This window comes from Amblyomma maculatum, chromosome 2 (assembly GCF_055883805.1).
Source record: "Amblyomma maculatum isolate TAMU_Amacu chromosome 2, ASM5588380v1, whole genome shotgun sequence".
NCBI lineage: Eukaryota > Metazoa > Arthropoda > Arachnida > Ixodida > Ixodidae > Amblyomma > Amblyomma maculatum.
Genome location: NC_139345.1, coordinates 18,152,709 through 18,172,670, shown reverse-complemented (window position 1 = coordinate 18,172,670; position 19,962 = coordinate 18,152,709). Strand labels below are relative to the sequence as shown.

The following is a 19,962-nucleotide window of genomic DNA, read 5'->3' as shown; positions in this document are numbered from 1 at the left end:
TAAGAAATCAGGATTAACTTAGCCGCTGATGACATGCGTCGTCACATTTTTCAGTGTAGCAAGAACTTGAGCCGCATGCGCAGGACTCTGAAACGCACCCGCCGATCATGTCACGTGATCACAGGCTGTCAGGCTGAATCTACTCAGTGTCTTTCCTGTGCTCGAAGAACGGAAAACATTGTTGCGATCGCGTTATAGCTTCATGCTTGCGTACATATCCACAGGGGGGCTCTAAAGAGGCAAAACAAAAGAGAAAAAGAAAACACAAAGGAGTTTCTTCTGTTTCCTTTGCCGCTGCCGTATGGAACTGGAACAGAGAGGAAGGACCAGAAATTCTGATGGCCCGTTGCCTTCTAATGGCTGCTGATGCAGAGTGCATAGAAAGCTGTAAGGGGCACATTCGCCGCAGCTATAACACGCCCGGCACACTTTTCCTCGGGTGCACTGAGCAGAAAGAGTAAGCCGCAAAACAGCCCATAAGTGGCAGCAAGCAGGCGGGGCTGCAAAGCAACACGCTCGTGTGTACATGCAGAGCACAACTAGTGCGCATGCGTGCGTCGCATATAGCGCGCTTCGGTTCCTTCGCACCGTGGGAGCCGCTCTTCCCTCCGCGCAGACCCACCGCGTGCGGAGAGCAGCATCAGCTAGGCACCCTAAGCTCGGTGAGTTATTGTGGAGGCCCCGTGGCCACCGAATGTGGGACGCCGCGGAGCATTTATTAGGGCCGAAACGCAATTAGAGCCGCCGTCGGCCCGCAGGGCGCTTTGGCAGAGCGCGGCGCCGGCGGCGCAGCCTAAACGTCGCACCAGGGGGCGATGCTTCACGTGAACCGCCCCAGATGAAAGGAGCTCCATCTCTCCTCTCTCGAGCTCGCAGAGAGTGCACTGGGCTTCACTAAAAGCATGCAGCATATCTGTGATTTCTCTTAGGCCTGCCATTCGGGAAGTGTGAGCTTAACAACGCACCCGTCTGAGCGGTGTAATCATTAACATTGGCTTAACAATATCCGCCTACTCCAGGTGTAACTCTTAATGATGTTTATTTAAATATATGTTGAGCTTGCTACGGACACGCTAGCTCTTCAATCTTCCCTATCTACGCCATCCACACGGCTCTGTGCCGGCCCTTCCAATGTCCCCTTCTCTATGAATCTGTTACCTCACACTAAGTATATAGCCATCGTTCAGCTGATCTCCGCGTGTTCACTTTTTCTTCTTGATTTCAGCTATAGATATCAAATAGTGTGTGTCCTGGCTCACTACTGACTGCTCTCTTCTTGTTTCTTAATGATGTCGTTGTTAATTTGCCTTGCGTAGAGAGCTCCGCTTCCCTGCGTTTCATTGCAGTCGCTTTCATTAGTCAGTTCCAGTGGTTACGACGCCCGACTACTGTATCGAAGTACTCGGGTTCAAACCCGACTGCTGGTGGCTGCGTTTCGAAGGAGGCGAAACAAAGTGACATCCGTGTTCTGGATAATGTCAGTGCACGTTAAACATTCCCAGGTGGTCTAAATTTCTGGATTCCTCCACTACAGCGCCTCTCATAGCCTGAATCGCTTTGGGACGTTACACCCTATAAACCAAAAGCACTCGCAAGACGTTCTACAAGGACTCCACAACAGCGAATGTTTGACGTCATCGTGCACTGAACTTCACGACTGCACGTAGTGGAGGGACTATAGCTTCCTCAAAAGTAAATGCGCCTTCTAACCGCAAGGCACTTCATATCAAACGTCCGAACTACTATCTACTGCGCACAGGTGGTAAGTGTGGCTTGTATTCGGTTCTCCTCCACTGCACGGTTTTGTGCTGGCTAGAGTATTGAGAGGCAGGGATGCGCTCTCGACCGACGCCTATCAGCTCCGTAGTGTAATAGCAGCATAAGATCGCCAGCCGACCCTTTGCTATGGGGCGTCCTGTTTGCGAGTGGAACGGGCTCATTCACGGAGGACGCCTCCTCAGGCGCTCCGAAAGTGTGCTACGGCGATTCGCCTTAATTCACGCGGTCAGTGCGGCGGGGAGTATCCGATCCGTCTTCCCAGTATAGTCATGGAATACAGAAACGTCTGTGGCATCCGCGTCCGCGTGTGCCTGTACGCGGGAGGAGTTGCGAAAAGGCTGGATTAAATAAAATGGAGTGGATAATCGCACTCCGTCGTTCCGTGAGATCGCATCCTTTGTGATACCGGCGTGCTAAAAAAAAAAAAAAAAGGGGGGGGGGGGGTAAGGGGGAGTTGAAGGAACACGCGCGTGCACAACGCGGTGCAATGTGCCCGACGGCCGGATCGAGTCGTGTGGGATAAATTGCATAAGCAGAACAAGGTTAGATAAAATAGTTTGCGTAGTTCGTGAGTGCGTATCTAACGCAATTTTGAGCTGTTGAAAACCGTGCAAGGACCTCTGGTACCCTGAACATCTTGTTGATGCCTTTGATTTGAAATTTGTGTTATTCTTTCACGGTTGTGTTACGTACCTCTAAACCGGTCTGTATAGAACGAGACAATCCTTCCGACGTTCTAACTGATGGTTAGATCTTTACAAGAAGGTGTATGGAAGCAGCGACACGGACGAAATGAAAATACGTCGAAACGTATAGTTATTGCTTCCAGTCTGGTGACGTTAGTTCCCTCCATGTAATGTACGGATTTTGTCGCCAATGTCACCTTTTTTTCTTTTTTCGTTTTTTAGATGAGACATCTAATGCTGTATCTCATTAAAACGTTATCGGAGTTACGCTCAGCGCACGAGGAGCGTGCAGAGGTGAACAGGGTTGTGTCGGAGCGCTGAAACGCTGTGCTGTGAGAAAAATAACGTGAGATAGTACCGAACTTGCTTTGTTGCCGTCATTCCCCTTCCCTGGTGCAAGATAGCAGGCCAGATACTCAACTTTCCGGCCGACTATCTGCCTTTCCATTCAATAAACACATCTGCCCTCTTGCTTGTATTATTCTTCGATTTGTGAGCGCTTGAGCGCGAGGACTACATGTGAAGACAACTACCTGCCATAAACTGTCTTGTCCTTTGCTCCTCCGGCAACAGCTCGAACGCTCTGCGCAAGCCTGCGCACGTCTGTGCAATGGCTCGCATACAGTGAGTTACTGAATTCCTCGACATTCCGAACATGGTCAAGTGTGCTGCGCACGGCGATGTGTCTTTTGTTTTCTTTAAAAACACGTTATCTCTCTTTTTTTCTCTCTCTCTCCCAGGCTGCGTTCTTGTATTGACTTTAATAAGGAAAAAAAAAAATTCTTTCGTACTATATACCTTACTTACGCAGGCAAAAGTCAAGTGATCTAGAGGTTCTGAACTCAGACCTCAAAAAAAGAAAAAAATAAAGAAGAGAAATGCAGACCTCACCTCAGAACTAACCTCTAAGCAAGTTTCGCTTGAATGCGCGGGGCAAACATATTTTCCAGTGTTTTGCGGAACACTGTAACTGGCTGTTTTACCCATTATGCGCAGACGTCGAACTGAGGTATGTGGATATGAATGGTGTCTTATTGCAGGTTAATTGCAGGCATTGTAACCGGTCGCACAATACGTGGAAGTCACTTCCGTATAATATGTTGTTTTAAATATCCCATTTGCTGCTGACAAGTACTTCGTTCAATAAGCTTGACGCGCCGGTTAAAACCACTCTGCTTTGCATGCATAATTACTCAAGAACACTGGCAAGGCGCCGTTCTGTTAACATAGGTAACCACTCTTCCGGAGCGGACAGATGACTGCTGGCCTATGCCATGGGCACATTTTCAGCTCAGACCTTCCAGTCAATCAGACGGCGCTGGAGCTTTGCCGCCAAGGATTAGCCGCGCGAAAAACAAACATTGGCGCCTCAAGATTGTGCGAAGGACGCGGCCAGGGGAGCAAACAACGGAAGCAAGCGAGGAAGGCTAGGAAAAAAAGAAATGATGGCGACGCCGGACGGTATTCTGCCACGCGCGAAAATTGCGACACGTGGTCCTAGATTTAGGCGCGACTGCTGCCTCGCCAAGCCTGAGGGCGCACGCCATCACTCTGTGGGCTACTACTCGTTCTTAGCTTCTTCCTTCATTTTTTCTGTGTAGTTTTGGTCGCCGGTTCGAACGGTCGGGGAGTCTGCCAGCTGATTTTCCGGACCCGACACCCACGCAGGAAGACGCGCACGGCGCGTTCGCAACGCAAGGGCGCAAGCCAGGTTACGCAACGCTAGAAAAGAAGGGTACCTGCGACCGCCACGCACACACGCGGAACGAACATGCCGACGCGAAACGCTCGTAGTTGTCAGAGGGCGAGTAGGCCCGCGCGCAAAGCCATCGTCGCAGCCGCGCGTGGCGTGGCTCCATCTGTCGACGCCGCCGCGATTTGTGGAGGAGGCGGTCTCGTGCTTCTGGAAGATGCTGGGGAAGACAATTAACGGACTCAGGAGGAACGTTGTCGTCTACACCTTTCTTAGTGTTATAAATCCTACCACTCGCACTTTTATCAGTGAGGGCGCAGTGTCAGTACACTTTTGCGCATGAGGCCAATGAGCACGGATGAAGACGTTCGTGTGTGCATTTCTGTAAGATATCTCCATGGATGCTGGTGCCTCGAGGCACCCCATGTTTCTGAATCTGACAGGCATGCCTTAATAGAACTCACGCCATTTATACATTACATATACCAATGTTCTGTCTGTCTTGTAGTTACAAACACTGCAACTGCTTATTCGGGAACTATTAGACATATCATCATCATCATCAGCCTGATTATACCCACTGCAGGGCGAAGGCCTCTCCCATATTTCTCCACTTAACCCGGTTCTGTGCTAGCTGCATCCACTTGACCCCTGCGAACTTCTTAATCTCATCCGCCCACCTAACTTTCCGCCGCCCCCTGCTACGCTTTCCTTCCCTTGGAATCCAGTTTGTTACCCTCAGCGACCATCGGTTATCCTCTCTTCGCACTACATGTCCTGTCCATGTCCATTTCTTCTTCTTAATTTCCACTAGAATGTCGGTAACTTGAGTTATTTCTCTGACCCACTCTGCACGCTTTCTATCTCTTAATGTTACCCCTACCATTTTTCGTTCCATAGCCCTCTGGGTTGTCCTCAACTTAAGTAGAACTCTCTTGGTTAGCCTCCACGTTTCAGCCCCATAGCTGAGTACAGGCATATTCTGCCCCGTTAAACCCTCATACATTTCGGTTCTTAGCCGTAGAAAAGATGACGGTGCTCTGTATGATATGATAGTGTTATAAGGCTTGTATAGCATGTGGAAACGCAGAATGGCTGTTCGCTATGCTAATCTTCATATCAGGCCCATCCGACAGTATTTTGGTGATTCCGTCCTACAGATAATTGATGTTTTGAACACTCAGGTATGTGTATTCAAGTTTTTCAATGTATTTAAAGAAGTGATCAGTTTGAACGTTTTATAATTAGATGTATTGCATGTAAACCAGGTAACTTTTGAAAATCTGGCAACCTATAGCGTTTGAGAAATAAAGACAATAAAGACAAAAAGAAAAAAAAAAAGCCGCGCTGGATTAGTGGTTCAAGGCACTCGGCTACTAAACCGGAGTCCCAAGGTTCGAACCCGACCGCCTACGGTTGCTTTTCGATGGAGTCGAAACGGACAGGCGTCCGTGTGCTGTGCGGTGTTAGTGCGCGTCAAATATCCTTATGTGGTCTAAATTATTTCGTACCTCTCAACTACTACGGTACCTCTTTCTCTCTTTTCACTTTCACTCCCACCTTCTTCCACTATGGCGCGGTTCAGATGTTTACGCAGAAAGTGACAGATACTATTCATTTCCGTTCCTATAATACTAATACAATTTATTTATTAGACATACTTTAAAACAGGTAAGTGTTTTCACATGAGTTGCATTTATAAAAAAGAATAATGAACAGAGGTTTCTTCCATTCATGGTATGGTAGCAATGAGCACGTACAAGCATGAAAAACTGAGAAAAAGAATTTTGCTACGTTAAAATAATTGTGTTCAAAACCGTCATACGGTGATGACTCTCGTTACTAGTTTTAATGGAGGTGCAACGAGGAACACAGAGAAACTATACCGCATGTATTTATTTATTGGTATCTAAATGAGTGTTAAGTGCCAAGACTCAAGGCCGCGAAATTAATTCATTGTTTTACCACCTGGATGTTTCGTGTCAGATTGTAATCAGTACTGCTGAGTGTAGAACTTTTTTTTTTTGTGTGTTTTCCAGTGGACGACAAGATACGTGTTTGGAGAGCCGAGCAGAACACGATTGCAGTATAGTCGGCGCTAGATGATGTGCAGCATTTCCAGCTGTACATCATGCAACGGCGACTATACTACAATCGTATTTTGCTCGGCTCTCCAAACACGTATCATGATATATATATATATATATATATATATATATATATATATATATATATATATATATATATATATATATATATATATATATATATATATATATATATATATATATATATATATATATACATATATACTAATATGATCAGCCATACTTGTGTGTTTTACAGCGTAGTCTGTTATAAGGGGCATTACGTGGCGAATTCTGTGGCTTAGACAGTCAGTATGCAGCCACGTGACGTGCACGTCTTGAGCACCCGACCACTTGTCATCACGCAGCCAGCGCCGGCGCCAGTCACGTGACCGTGCGCCCGTTACGATTATTGTAGTATTCCGGATTATTAAAAACATTTGCAGGTCTTAGGCTTTTTTCTAGGCCCGAGTCATCTATTAAAAACAGGCAGCAGTACAGCGGCAACGTTAACAGCTGAGTTTAGCATGGTACGCGGAAATTATAAACATTTAACAATTCTATTGTTCATCCTAACGTAGCACAGGTAAGATACTGTACATGGTTTAACGTCCAAAAGTGAGGCGGGTAGCGGGGACAGCTCAGTGGCCGGCTCTGGATTAATAGATTTCTTGAGTCATCTATACCCAAAGACAGCATGCATCGATTACGTCAGCTGCCGCATGGCTTTTGTCGAAATAACATTGACCAGCGATGGCATCTAGAATTTCCTGTTTCACTGCGTCAGCCGTTCCTTTTCCTTTAAAACTTTTTTTGCTTCTAAAAGAGAATGTCCAGCTGTCAGCACATTCCAGGAATGAAGCATGTCGGGTAAGCACACAGGCCTTGCCGGAAAGCGCGAGGACATCCAGATTTGAGTTGTTAAGCGTGAATACATTACACAGCGAAATGGGAAGGAGGGAGGCTGTTCTTGTGAACGCTACCATATCCTAGTCTGAACGAAAATTGCAGACTTCGAACAAACCAAGTAGTTAGTCCTTTTGGATTATTGCTGAAAAGAGGCTGTTTCTTCTTCTTTGTTTTTTTTTCTTTTTAGCACACATATTCATGTTAGAATACTCTGTTTGGTATACCAACTGCATGTTTTTTTTTTTTTTTTGTTATTGCTGTTGTCTTCACTTTTAACGTTGTTTAGAAACAGAAAATGAAGAGATGTTCCTTTTCTTCAATATCGCATCGCTGAAGCCTAAAATGTGCACGTTTCCTACTCAAAGTAACTGAGCCAGAGCCAAGGTACTGAGGGCCTGATGCGTATGTGTGCATGCCATGTTATGCATCGATTTCACACCATTCAAGGAGCTCAAAGAAACTTGCGAAGAGTGCGTCGCGTTGTTCTTCTTTCTTCTTTTTTTTTTTCTTTTTTTTTTTTTTTTTTTTTTTTTTTTTTTTTTTTTGTTGTTTCTTTTCTCCCCACGGCTGGGAGACAGGAAGGGTTCAGCGGAGTCGGGCACGCACGCCGGTCGTCGCCAAGTGTGGGAAGCGTGGTTTTTCGGACTGATGAAAATTCAAGCAGGCAGGCACGTGCGTCGGCGAAACGCGCATTAGTAAAGGAGGAATCCGAGCAGAGCAGTTGTGTGCCGACACGCGACTGATCGCGCATACGCGAGAGTAGCAGCCTTGGACTTCCATGCCCAAGCGCGCTTATCACCCGACCAGCTGTCGGCGCGCTCAGGCCCTGTTTTTGTGAGTGTTGTCAAGCGCCGCTCGTCACATGCGCCGTCGACAAACGGGTGATCGAGGCGTGTCGAGTCGCGTGTCACACATCCGGGGCGGTGTCGGCGTGACTTGGCGGCGCCTCAAAGGCGGCAGAGATCTGGCGAAGCTTGCGCGCCAGAGTGCAGTTGTATGATTCCGACATACATGAAGCCTATACTTGATCTTTACACGCTCCGCTGGCTCACTCGCCAGAAGAGAACGTGTAAAGCCCAGCCTATCTCCTTCTCAAAGGGCACTTCTTTAGCATCACAGTAACTCAGGCGCGTTGGGACAAATCGTTTTCGAAGCCTCCGGACACGGTTGCAACGTTGTTACAAAATTTTAACTGCGCTAAATAGAGTGTGGGTTACATTTAGTTGCTCGTGAAGTGCACATGTCAGGCACGTAGCCAAGAAGGTACGGTTAATTGCCCCTTTCGAAAAAAGAAATCCTGGCTACATGCCTGGGACCGTGGTATGTATTACAAAGGTTAACGTCACGGAGCGATGAACTGGCTCACCCGGAGGTCTTCAGCGTAGCGCTGCAGATATTGTTTGAAATTTCGACTTCGTTTATAGTACATCTGCCGGGGGTTATCATTCCGCGAACTGGGCCCCAAAGTCGAACGCCTCTGAGCCATCACGTGGATGTTCACTGCAAATACCAACCTTATGTCACTATTCAATCTTTATAGAAATATTTATCATTCTACTAGATGCATTTCCCTAGACATCAGTTTGATCGAAATGATGGTAAAGCGATGATGCGCCCAATTTACTGCTGAAGAACTGTTCTAGTAGCGAAATTTAAGCCCAGTGTTGTTAAAGTTAATCCTGAGTCCTTTATTAAAAACCTTCTCGCGGCCTCCGTGTAGCGTTTAGAAGTGTAATTCAATATTCGGAAAAACAAAACAAACACAAAATGCACCTAACAAGCTTGCATTGATGCAACACCGCTCGTCCGGTTGGAAGACATACAAACAAAAGATTGTGTGTGTGTGTGTGTGTGTGTGTGTGTGTGTGTGTGTGTGTGTGTGTGTGTGTGTGTGTGTGTGTGTGTGTGTGCGTGTGCGTGTGCGTGTGTGTGTGTGTGAACCTGCATATTTTTTTTTTCTTTTTACTAAGACTGCGTGCACTACTGTAAGCGCAGTTAATTTCCTTTCGGTCTGCTTCGCTCCCTGCAAAGAGAAGCCAGGGTCTCAATTGTCGCGTTGCCAGCTTATTGCAAGGCGACGCGAAAATGTGCCCCCTCAAGCTGAACTAACACCGCCGGTAGACTAGCTAGTCTATACAGGTGGTGTTGGCTGAACACGCTCACTTTCTTTCGGTGAGGCCGACACCGTGAACCTATTCAGATCCGCTTAATGTCGCTTGCAGAGAGGCGGAACATCTTGGAAGAAGGCAGCAGAGCAGGCAACAAAACAGAAGAAACACACACAGACACAAGGACAACGCTGTTTTGTTTTGCTTGCTGTTTTGTTGCTTGGTCTGCTGCTTTCTTCCAAGATGTTAAACCAACTAGCTCAACGTTCTCTATTAGAGAGGAAGAGAGGAAGAAGAGAGAGAGAGAGAGAGAGAGAGAGAGAGAGAGAGAGAGAGAGAGAGAGAGAGAGAGAGAGAGAGAGAGAGAGAGAGAGAGAGAGAGGTTGCCACACCCGACAATCGGGTTGTCAGCGTCCTGTTTTCGTAACCGGGCGAGTCTTTGCAATTCGTCAGCCGGCAATCAGTAGCCTGTCACGGGATGTCGCGTGCCTTGTAACGGGACCGCGGAAAATCGAACTCACGGCCAGTTCAGTCAACGAGCAGTGAAAGGGGCATACAAGGCACGCAGCCTCTTCGCACGCGAAACTTGAAGGGCTTGAAAACAATGGCGGTCAAAGGTGTCGCCTAGTGAAAAGGCGTTGGTGGCCGCGCCACAGTTACGGAGACGAACCATTGTCGTTGCTGCCAGACCGACATGCAGGTGCTGCTACAGGCGTCGGCAGAGGCCCCTTTATCTCAGCCCTTAACCGCAAAAGGAGTTGTGTAAAGCGGAATGGCGGCGGCCGAAGACGTGGATTGTCTCGCCGCAATCGTCGACTGTGCCGCTGCGGGTGGCCTCGATACGCAGCTAGCGAAGCCGGAAGTGCGCGAGAACTGCCGAAAGTGCGCGGGGGAGACAAAAGTGCGTGTCCCCTGACTTATGGACTTTTCCGCATTTGCGCGCCTGGTTAGCGGCAATCCGAGCATCCAGCCTAGTGCCAGCCGGAAGAGGAAAATAAGAAAAGTACAATCATATAGGTACCGGCACCGGTGCGAAGAAGCTCTACAGACTTCTTTTCTTCCCGCAAGACAAGGTCCCGGAGGGATACGAAGCCAATAAACTATGCTTTTCTTCATATCTTTTTAGTCAGTCTAGCCAAGTTTGAAGCTGAGCTTGAGCTCGGGTCAAATAAAAAAAAAACGCAAGCAAGTGAGCTGGATAGTTACAAACGAGAAGCTTCCAACTCGCTACCCCTGTTAGCCGTGAAGTGTAAATTGGTATGAAGACAACAAACACAAGCTGTGTTTTAGCTGAAATGAAGTACAGACATGGTACATAACGCGTAAAATACAAATTATATGCTCTGTTCATACTTCCATGATGAAGCGACAGGTTCGGTGGTATCAAACGAAGAGTGTATCCGAAGCTCGGGACGGTCGCTGGGATTCGTTAGATGTATGCGCAGAGCCGATTTACTGCAAGTCACTGGGGGGAGGTATTTGTAAGGAAGTGGGCTGAAGGAAGCCGCTAGCCACAATTTCATTTTAAACCAAGTAAATCTTCCCGATATTTCGACCATGTGCCAATGAACATCTCATGAGGTAACGCTGCTACGTGTGTTGTTAGATGTCCCGAAACAACACAAGGAGGGCAATGGGAGACGCCGTATAGTGAAGGGTCCTGAGCTAATTTCGACCAACTGGACTTCTGTAAGTGCACTGAGAACGAACGTGCTCATGGTCGTTTTTGCATTTCGCCTATAAGCGTGGACACTCGAACCCGCGACTTCACACCCGCCGCGGCGACACTGAGTCAACGCGACGAGTGTAGAATATTCGAGCCAACATTGCTGCTCTATGTTCCACTCAATTCCTGCAGTAACCTTGCAGTGCCTTCTTTTTTTTTTTTTCTTTTCATTTCCTGCGTGTGTCTACGCCTTCCCTGTTCTAGCCTTGCCGTAGGAAGCACTCGAAGCGCGGAGGGGCGATTTCGATAGCTTTTTATGCACTCCAGTCAATAAATAAAAAAATAATCGCATTCGATAATTCCTTTCTGTGAATGATTCTATCAGTGATGGCGGCCAATCAAATTTCGCGAAATTGGTGAAACATATTTTTTAGGCCTGTCACCTCAGTGATTGTGGCGCCCATGTATAGCTTGTGAGGCGCGCTTTGTCTCTACACGACCGCATGGACGACGCGGATAATATGCCATATTTGTGTGTCCCGTCCCTGCCGCCCACAGCGAATGGTATGAATTTGAAATTAATAATGGAGTGATTACTCATTGACATCCACTCAAGCGCTCTCAATTCCTTCTAGCCTTACCACCTGATGTTCTGACCATCCTGGTTAGCTCAGTTGGTGGAGCGACTGCTCCTGAAAAGCGGTGGTCCCGGGTTTGACCTTCGGACCAGGACGAATTTTTATTTAACTACGAAGTTGCTGAGAAAGCTGTATGGCTTTCCTTTGTAGCCTTATGGCTGCGCTTGGGTGGATGTCAATAAGTAATTACTTCCTTATTAATAACACATCTACTCCACCTTGTGGGATTCCCCTAAATACTCGATGAACATAAAATTACGACGAAAAACTGTACTCTCACACTCTTCTCATTGTGTGCCTAACCTTCAGCTTTAGCATGTATTTCTGGGTAAATCCTCTTTCGAAAACAAAGAGCCCCTCAAATTGATTTACTATGGACCGGGCTGGAGTGTTACTGCTATGTGGAGCGCCAACGTTTCGTATCCCTTGATTGCTGAGAGCAACTCGCGCCCTCGACGGCGCAAAAGTCAGGACATGCACGCATGGCACAAAAGCCGCACTGGTGTGCCTTAAGAATTGTCAAGTTTAAGCTGTTTGCGTTTCAAAAGGCTTTGTTAACGTGAGTGATATGTCGAAGAGGCTGGATGAAAGGAGGAGATGGTTGTTTGCTTATATGTGCGCGCTATAGTATGCTACACGACATCAGACGCTATCGACTGACTGTGTAAAACAATATGCGGAATACACTCTTCTTCAGTGACTCCATTTTGAGGGTAAGTGCTATCCGTAAGTTATCCTTTATCTGCAATGGTGTTTCCTCCAAGTATTGTCTCCACAGCTATATTACCCACTCCCATATTATTCTCGGAAGTGCGGCTGATTGCGTCACTTCTATTACCAGCCGACAGTGACGTTACTGCTATCGGTGTGTATACAGGAGCACAGTTTTACAATTGCCTTTTTTTTTCTTTTTTTTTTTTTTTTTTTTTTGAGATCACCGCTGCGTCGGTCAACTTGGATTTCAATTTGTTGCACACACACCGCACCTTGTAATGCTCGCTTCCTAGATTAACATGGCACTCTTGGCAGATATTTCCGAAACTCCGGGTGTTGGAACTGTCATGAGTTACATGTTACGTATAGTCGAGAGGGAGCTATAAGCTCGAGGACTGCAACAACGTATCATTTGCGAAAGTTCCTACGATCGCGTTTGATTGCTAAGCGTGCCATTCTCACCCTGTCCGCGCTGCGTGCCTTTTGGCTGCTATGAACACCACCGCCTAGCCGTGTATCGAGGCCGCGGCTTATCTACGGCCTCAGACACTATGGCTGGAAGTTCGCGCGAGCAAAAACTAAACAAACAAACAAACAAAAAAAAAAAAGACGCGTCAATGGAGGCGGTCGCGCGACGTGAATTCTAATGCAATCGAGCGACTAAAGGCCGCGGCTACCCACGTAACTTGGGAGCGTCCCTCCGTATGCATCCGGGAGCCTGCGCGGGCCGGGTCCTTTTCGGCGTGTATGTACACGCTTTCAGTGTGTTTGTGTTTCGGCGCGGCGACGTTCGGCCGCCGCCGCACGCGGACAGGGCGCTTTTCAATTGAAGGACCGCCAAGGACGAATCGAGTGCTTGCGCATGCTGTCCACGCGATGAATCACGCAGCACGCGTGCGTTTGTGTGTAATACATGTATGCATGTATACTGACCTTGTGGCGAAGGCATGGTTGGCGTGGCCGGCTGCGACGGCGATGGCGGGCCCGTGGTGACCGGGATGATGATGGGCCGCATGCTTGATGTGTGTCTCGAGCGCCCGCGTCACATCACCTAAGCAGAGGAGAAAAGCGGACGTCGTTTAACGAACGAAGAATCGAACGACGCGCATATATGTTGAGAGAAGGGAAGAAAAAAAAAGAGGTCGCCAGGAAACGTCATTAGGAAAGGAATGAAAGCGCACCGGCACAGGGTTGCGCGTTAACAGGCCGAGGTCTGTGGGTCTCATAGCATTCGAAGCACTCTTTTGTTGCGCAAAGCAAACGTTACAGTGGCGTGTTTCTTTTTTCTTTTTTTGTAGTTTCACCTTGACGGAAGCAAGATACACAAGCACGCAGCTAACAGTTGTAAGTACCACTTGGCTGCATAGTTAGCATGGGCAGGAATTGTTTATGCAAGCGCAGGAGCGTTCATGAACCGAGTCGAAAGGCAGTGTCATATAATTGTATTCACTCAAACAATGACCAGTGCAAGCCCTTGTACATCATCTCACCATGTGGGTTTGTCTTCATAGTTTATTCGAGAAATATATTCCCGACAGCTCAATTCAAAACGCACAAGAATGACGGACCTGGTGCACTGTAGGGAAACTGCGTACGCTTCTTCCTTGCCGGGTGAAACAGCCGCCTAAGGCGCCCAAGTGTTTAACCGCGCCATACCAGACTATGAAATGCAGACTTCCTTCATAACCACTTGACCGAACCGACTTAAACTCGCTCAGCTTACGAAAATCTATCAACCCGAGCAGGCGGAGAAGGCAACAAATTTCCTCTCTGTGTTTACAAACGAAACTTTTATGAGAGTTCGTATATGAGCACAACACACGTCGCTTCTCTTTCGACTGAAGTAAGTCGAGGAAAAACAACCAGGGCTTTGACCCCAAACACGGAGCGCCGTTTCACTACGTTACTGCGATTTCCACTCTCCCAACTGCCGCTTCCATCCACGTTGCCATGGGCAGCTAAACACAAGAACGGAAGAAAAGAGCAGCAGGGTTTCTCAAACACCGTGCGTTGCCATTTAGTTATGTATCGGAAGCTGATCTGTACACACAAGAAGACAGCGAGCGCGCGAGAACAGCGCGAGCTCCCTCCACGCGGGCTAGAAAGACGTGGTCTCGAAATAGCGGGTCTCGCAGCGCGTTCTAAACGCGCGGCAACGAAAATCTCCTGTTGCGGATGCCGCTACAACCGCAGTCGCAGCCCGTTTCTGCTTCTTGCTTGGTTCCGACCCTCTCCTTGCTTTCTGGCGCTGCAGAGCCGTGGAGCGCGCAACTAGCCGGCGGCGGTACTGCGGCCGTCGACCAACTTGCTGCTTACCTTTTCCCACGAAAGCTATCCCCGCGCGAACGCCTATTTCTGGGCCGGCGCGCTCTGAATGCTTCGCACCAAACAAAGCAACGACGGGTTGCTCTCCTTCATTTAGCGGGCAGCGGCGGCGCCGCGATGGGCTCATTTGCCGAGTGACGTTTCGGCTGAGCATATGCAAGTGCATCGTGCCACGTAGTTGTTCACGCTTCTGGTTATCCGCGGTCGTCGGAGCGTGAAACATGCTCGGTCGTGGTTAGGCATTCAGTCTGGTATTCGTGCATCCTATCTGGAAGCTATAGTTTAAACGCTTCCAAACTTAGTCCTTCCTCCATGACACACACACGTACTACGTCTCGAACGCCCATGTGGCCGCCAGAGATTTATCACTGCGTGTGGACGCAAACGCTGACGGTACGCTTAGTTGTTCCGGGCGGATGTGTCACCGAAACACCGCAGTGCGCGCTGTTGCGGAATAAAAGAGAGAGAGAGAGAGAGATTCCGGAAACGATAACAGGTTTTAGAGCGGGTTTTGCGAAGCCCGCATTGCAATATCGTTTATGGAAAAGCTTTGAGGAGAAACAGGGCTCACGGCAACCATTTCCGTGGAGCTCTTCGTTTCGAACTCCCTTAGTTTCGACAGAAACGAAATTACCGAAACTTTTAATTTGCACTATCCATTAATTCAAACGAATGCTGTTCGATAGTTGCTCTGTTAAAGTACACGCGTGTTTTCGTCTTTCAACATTCGTTAGACATTTGAGTACATGGGTGATCACGTGGTATTCGCCTACTGTCGCTAAATAATCTGTATAATTTGCAACTGCATTTCTTCTCGATGCGCTTTCGATTTCTGTTTCATATACGTAGTTTGTTTTCATTCCGGCACTTGAAGCAGGCTGGTCGTGAACCAAAAACGCCCGTCTGTCAGCGATAGACTATAGTTTTTCTTCGACACTCATGTGGCCTAAGCCCTCCTTACACGCCACATACTTGTTTACGCACTGTTTCTTACACGTTGTAGCTCTCTTTTGGTTGAACTGAAACACCAAGAAAAGAAATCATTTATATATTACTCGGCGGTCGTAAGCGAATACCACGTAGTTATTCATGTATTCCAATATTTTATAGATTGCTATAGGGAAAAAAATATGCAACTAAAATAACATGTCTATAGTTTTTTTCAAGCGTTCATTTTAATGCTCCTGAACCATTCAGCTTGAAAATTCTCAACTATATGCAGCGTTTTGAATAGATTTATCAAAACTAAATCAAGCTCAGAAATATTACGCAGTATTAACGCGTTTGAGTGAGCCAGTTAACGAACCTTAAATCTTTCCAGCGGGTGACATCACGTGAGTGCAACTCTGGGAAGGCTGCAATAGGAGGAGGAGGAGGAGACAAGAAATAAAATTGGCCTTCCTGCTTGAGGTCTGAACTGAGGCTATCTACGGCGCAATGTGAAGACGCGAAGACTCACACGGAGAAAGCTCGTCACACGCATGGCTTCTCACAGCCTTTTCCATTTACTTTCCCGATCGACAGTCAAGCACAGTCTTTAGCTTTTGTGATGGCTCCAACTCTGAAGTTATTTTGACCGAAAGACACGCACTTGAACGGAAGGCAGTGCTTGAAAGAGCCGTGGAAAGCAAGGAAGGCGGTAAGGAAATAAAAACAAAGGTTCGAAGGGCGCGAACGAATCCCCACCGCTCCTCCCTCGCATACATTCGCCGACGGTGCACGTGGGTTGCTGACAGGATCTCAGCGGCGGGCCGGCGAAAACAATCGTGACAGTTTATTTAACTGGGGCGAGTAGAGTGGGAGCCGGAAAAACAAGCAGAGGCAGCAGGCACAGTGTTCCGCCGTCGGCTCTGCAGGGTGGGCTTCCCTCGCAAACCTGTTTGTTGCACGTTGGGCACCGCACGCTAAAGAGAGCGTCTCGTGCTGCGACGCAGAAGGGCACGGATCCAGAATCTTCTATTCACGCGTCCCCATGTATTAGCTACACGAAACCTGCGAACGCGAGAACACAGAGGTTCAACTGAGTACGCACGCTTTCGGGTGTACCTCTTGCCGAAATAGGTCCGCTCCGACACGTTCGAAGCTAAAGACCGGACGAGAGTATCAGCTGAAGCACTTTTCTTTTTTTTTTTTTCTTCAGTCAGCGCACTATACAAATGGTCTCTCTTAAGCAACAAGTGTTGATCATTGATAGGAAAACGACAGGAATGGATAACTACGCAGCTGTACGACCTCGCCCGTAAAAATTCAAGGTGGATTTAAATAGAGTAGATTACTTAAAATCAGTAACTTGAATAAAGTAGATTATACAATATGTTACAGAGCAGAAGTTCTTAACGTCAGAAAGCTCACTCAACCAAGTTGGCTCGTTCTGGGCGCGGCTGCGAAAGCGAAACAACTCAGGTTTTGAACCTTAAGGATATTATCGGTTATGAAGTATGCGTCACGCAGTTTTTCAACTAGGCACTCGTGCTCAAGCATTTGTGGTTTCTGAGCCCCGATTGGAAGAGAGTCCTCATTAAAATAGAAAAAGAAAGAAGAAGAAGAGAGAGAGAAACAGCAGCGCGCAGAACGGCTTTGAAGACGTTGCACCGCTCATATGTGTAGCAACATAAATTCAAAGAAGACCTGACTACAGTGATTACCCGATTTCAGTTCTGTTCCACAGCGTCTGAATCAACAGCAGAAGGCGGCAATGGAATGGAGCCGAGCAAGAAACAAAAATAAGGTGGAATGATACCACGCCGGGTTGCAATATGGTAGATGGCTTGCTTGCTTTAACTTGGCTTAAGTTACTTAAAGTTGAGCTTTACAATATGCCCGCGGCTTCTAATATTCGATGAGCGCGGCTAACTGCGGCTCCCTTGATGATTCGCTCTTCATGGTGCGCTTCTACGTCCCTCGCTCAGGTCGCGAGGGCCCTGCGCGGAGGTGCTGGTTCGAAATACATACGCTTTCGACGTTGCTGAGGACACTTACATTAATTGAGTTAAAGACCCCCATTTTTGTCACAGGACGGTTACTCATTATTCTTTCATTCTGTACGTTGTCTAAAGCTGTTGCTATAGCGGGATATAGAAATGCACAAGAATAATATACCAGCTCACGAACCGGTTTAGTGTACCGGAAGGATTTATAGCAGTTGGCTTTTCAGGCCAACCGCCTGATCTAACGTAATCTTCAGTTACAGGCTAGCTGTTCTCAGCTTTTATGCCCGTCAGCTTACATGAACTACGTAATGCCAACAAAACGCTGTTTCATTCAATAGACGCATAGTTCTTACGTAGCCATCTGCATCTCAGTAGTGGCGCCGTCTCGCGGTCAGGCATAGTTGCACGGATGGTTATTCCATTCGTCTCGCACCGGCTGGTGGCGACTCGATCGAAAGTACACAACACAAGTGCGAGACGACCGGCACAAGTATATGCAAGCACTCGCCCCAGAACAGGCAGATCGCCAGGTGGCACGTACCGATGCTAGGTGGGCTATATACAGACAGCTCAATAAAGCATGTTGCCGGGCTAGTTGGTTTTACATCTGGCGGTTTAACATGCATACAGTTGGTTTAACATGCAGAAGTTGGAATCGAGGACTTCGTCGCAAGCAGCACGGAGGAAAAGGAGCGTGCAGCGAACAACCTGTTTCACTGCCTATATGGTTCGCGAGAACGGATGCGTATCATGCTGAGAGTCTGAGATGGCGTTGCATATTAAGCAATAACACATCTATACATATGGTAGTGGCGCACGTTTTGACACCAATAAGCGGCTAAACTGGTCGAGCAAAAAACAGACGGTTTTGAGGTATTTTCATAATCCAAAGATGGAGTAAGCGTGCACGCGGAATAAGCGATGTTACGATATGGCCCCGAGAATTCACATTCGCAACACCGGTGCAAAAACACGCGCGACTCTTTACGCCTACTGGGAGGCGACGGCAATATTAATAATACATGGGAAAGTACTGCAACTGACAAACAGGGCAGAACGAGACAGCTTGGTATTTGTGTTGCAGCAAGTTCCAAGGTGTGGAAATTCGGTGCTTGCAGAAAAACACGCATGTCAGCTCGATGTGTCAGCAAGCAAGTCACGTTCGAAGAGATGACAGCAACGAAGGTTAAATATTAGAAACTTATCCGAAAAGACATGAAGTTGCTAGTAATTACTTTCAAATTGTAACAGTATGTGCGCGCTCGCTCTCACACACACACACACACACACACACACACACACACACACACACACACACACACACACACACACACACACACACACACACACACACACACACACACACACACACACACACACACACACACACACACACACACACACACACACACACACACACACACACGCACACACGCACACACACACACGCACACGCACACACGCACACACACTATATATATATATATATATATATATATATATATATATATATATATATATATATATGTGCATACATATAGCGTGCACTCTATGAAAGAGCCGAAACTCAGGATACACTGCAGTAGAATTATTGCAGATTGGGCTAGTTGGTGGTTCATACGGTATCCACAGCGCTAACAGACGAGTACAAAGAAGAAACGGAACGATGCATCCGTGTTGCTATAGAATAGTGTTGCATCATTGCTGCTTTGTCCTCGTCTGTTAGCGCTGTGAACACAAAACTCCTGATATCTTTAGAGTCCGTGCTCAGTGTTAATTAACGGACGTATTTTGTGGGTTAATTATAAACTTTGCCCGATGCATTTGTCAGCCTTTATGCTTTTGCGTCGTGCTTCCACTCAGGTTTTCAAGAAAATAGAGAAAATAATACACACACTGCTATGAGGTGTACTGAAATGGGAGTGAAGAGTACTGCACAAAAACGTACATCCATAAGGGCGAAAATGTCTTGTTAGTAAACACAATTTTATATACAGGGACTTTTGAAACAATGCTCTCCATGAAACGAACAATTTTCATGGCGGAAAGAAAGAAAGAACGACGAAAACATTAAACATCACTACGTGACAATTTTTTCGTAAACCTGCAGCATTCAAACCAGATGTCTGATTTGCAGATGTGCACAATGTGGAGTAAACAATGCCGCATGCATCGACGCGGCTACCGTAGCTTGGTTTGTAGAGGAACCGTCTTGCTTTGGCCACAGCTCGCGTCTTAGTTAAGAAGAAACGAGAGCGACACAGGGAAAGGTCGAACTGTACTGCATCGCAGCACTAAGCATCCAATAATTCTTCGGCCGCATGGAACTCGGACTCAACGTTGTTTTTCTCTCGAGAATATGAACAAAGAGTGGCCGCACAGACACTGTATACACGTATTTTTTCTCCATGTCTTCTGGCGTGCTAC

The 19,962-nt window shown here is 47.3% G+C and overlaps 1 protein-coding gene across 5 annotated transcripts in view; it reads right to left on the bottom strand.

Moving 5' to 3' along the window:
• LOC146198079 (uncharacterized) overlaps nt 1–19,962 on the bottom strand; it is a 140,633-nt gene that overhangs the window by 72,752 nt on the left and 47,919 nt on the right. For 4 of the 5 annotated variants that reach the window (XM_084593389.1, XM_084593391.1, XM_084593390.1 and 1 more), the window contains one exon: nt 13,214–13,331. The exons of the other annotated variant lie outside the window; for it this stretch is intronic. In XM_084593389.1, coding sequence (XP_084449515.1) covers nt 13,214–13,295 — 82 coding nt within the window. In that variant the 5' untranslated portion in view covers nt 13,296–13,331. The remainder of the gene's footprint in view (nt 1–13,213; nt 13,332–19,962) is intronic. 5 annotated transcript variants of the gene reach the window in all.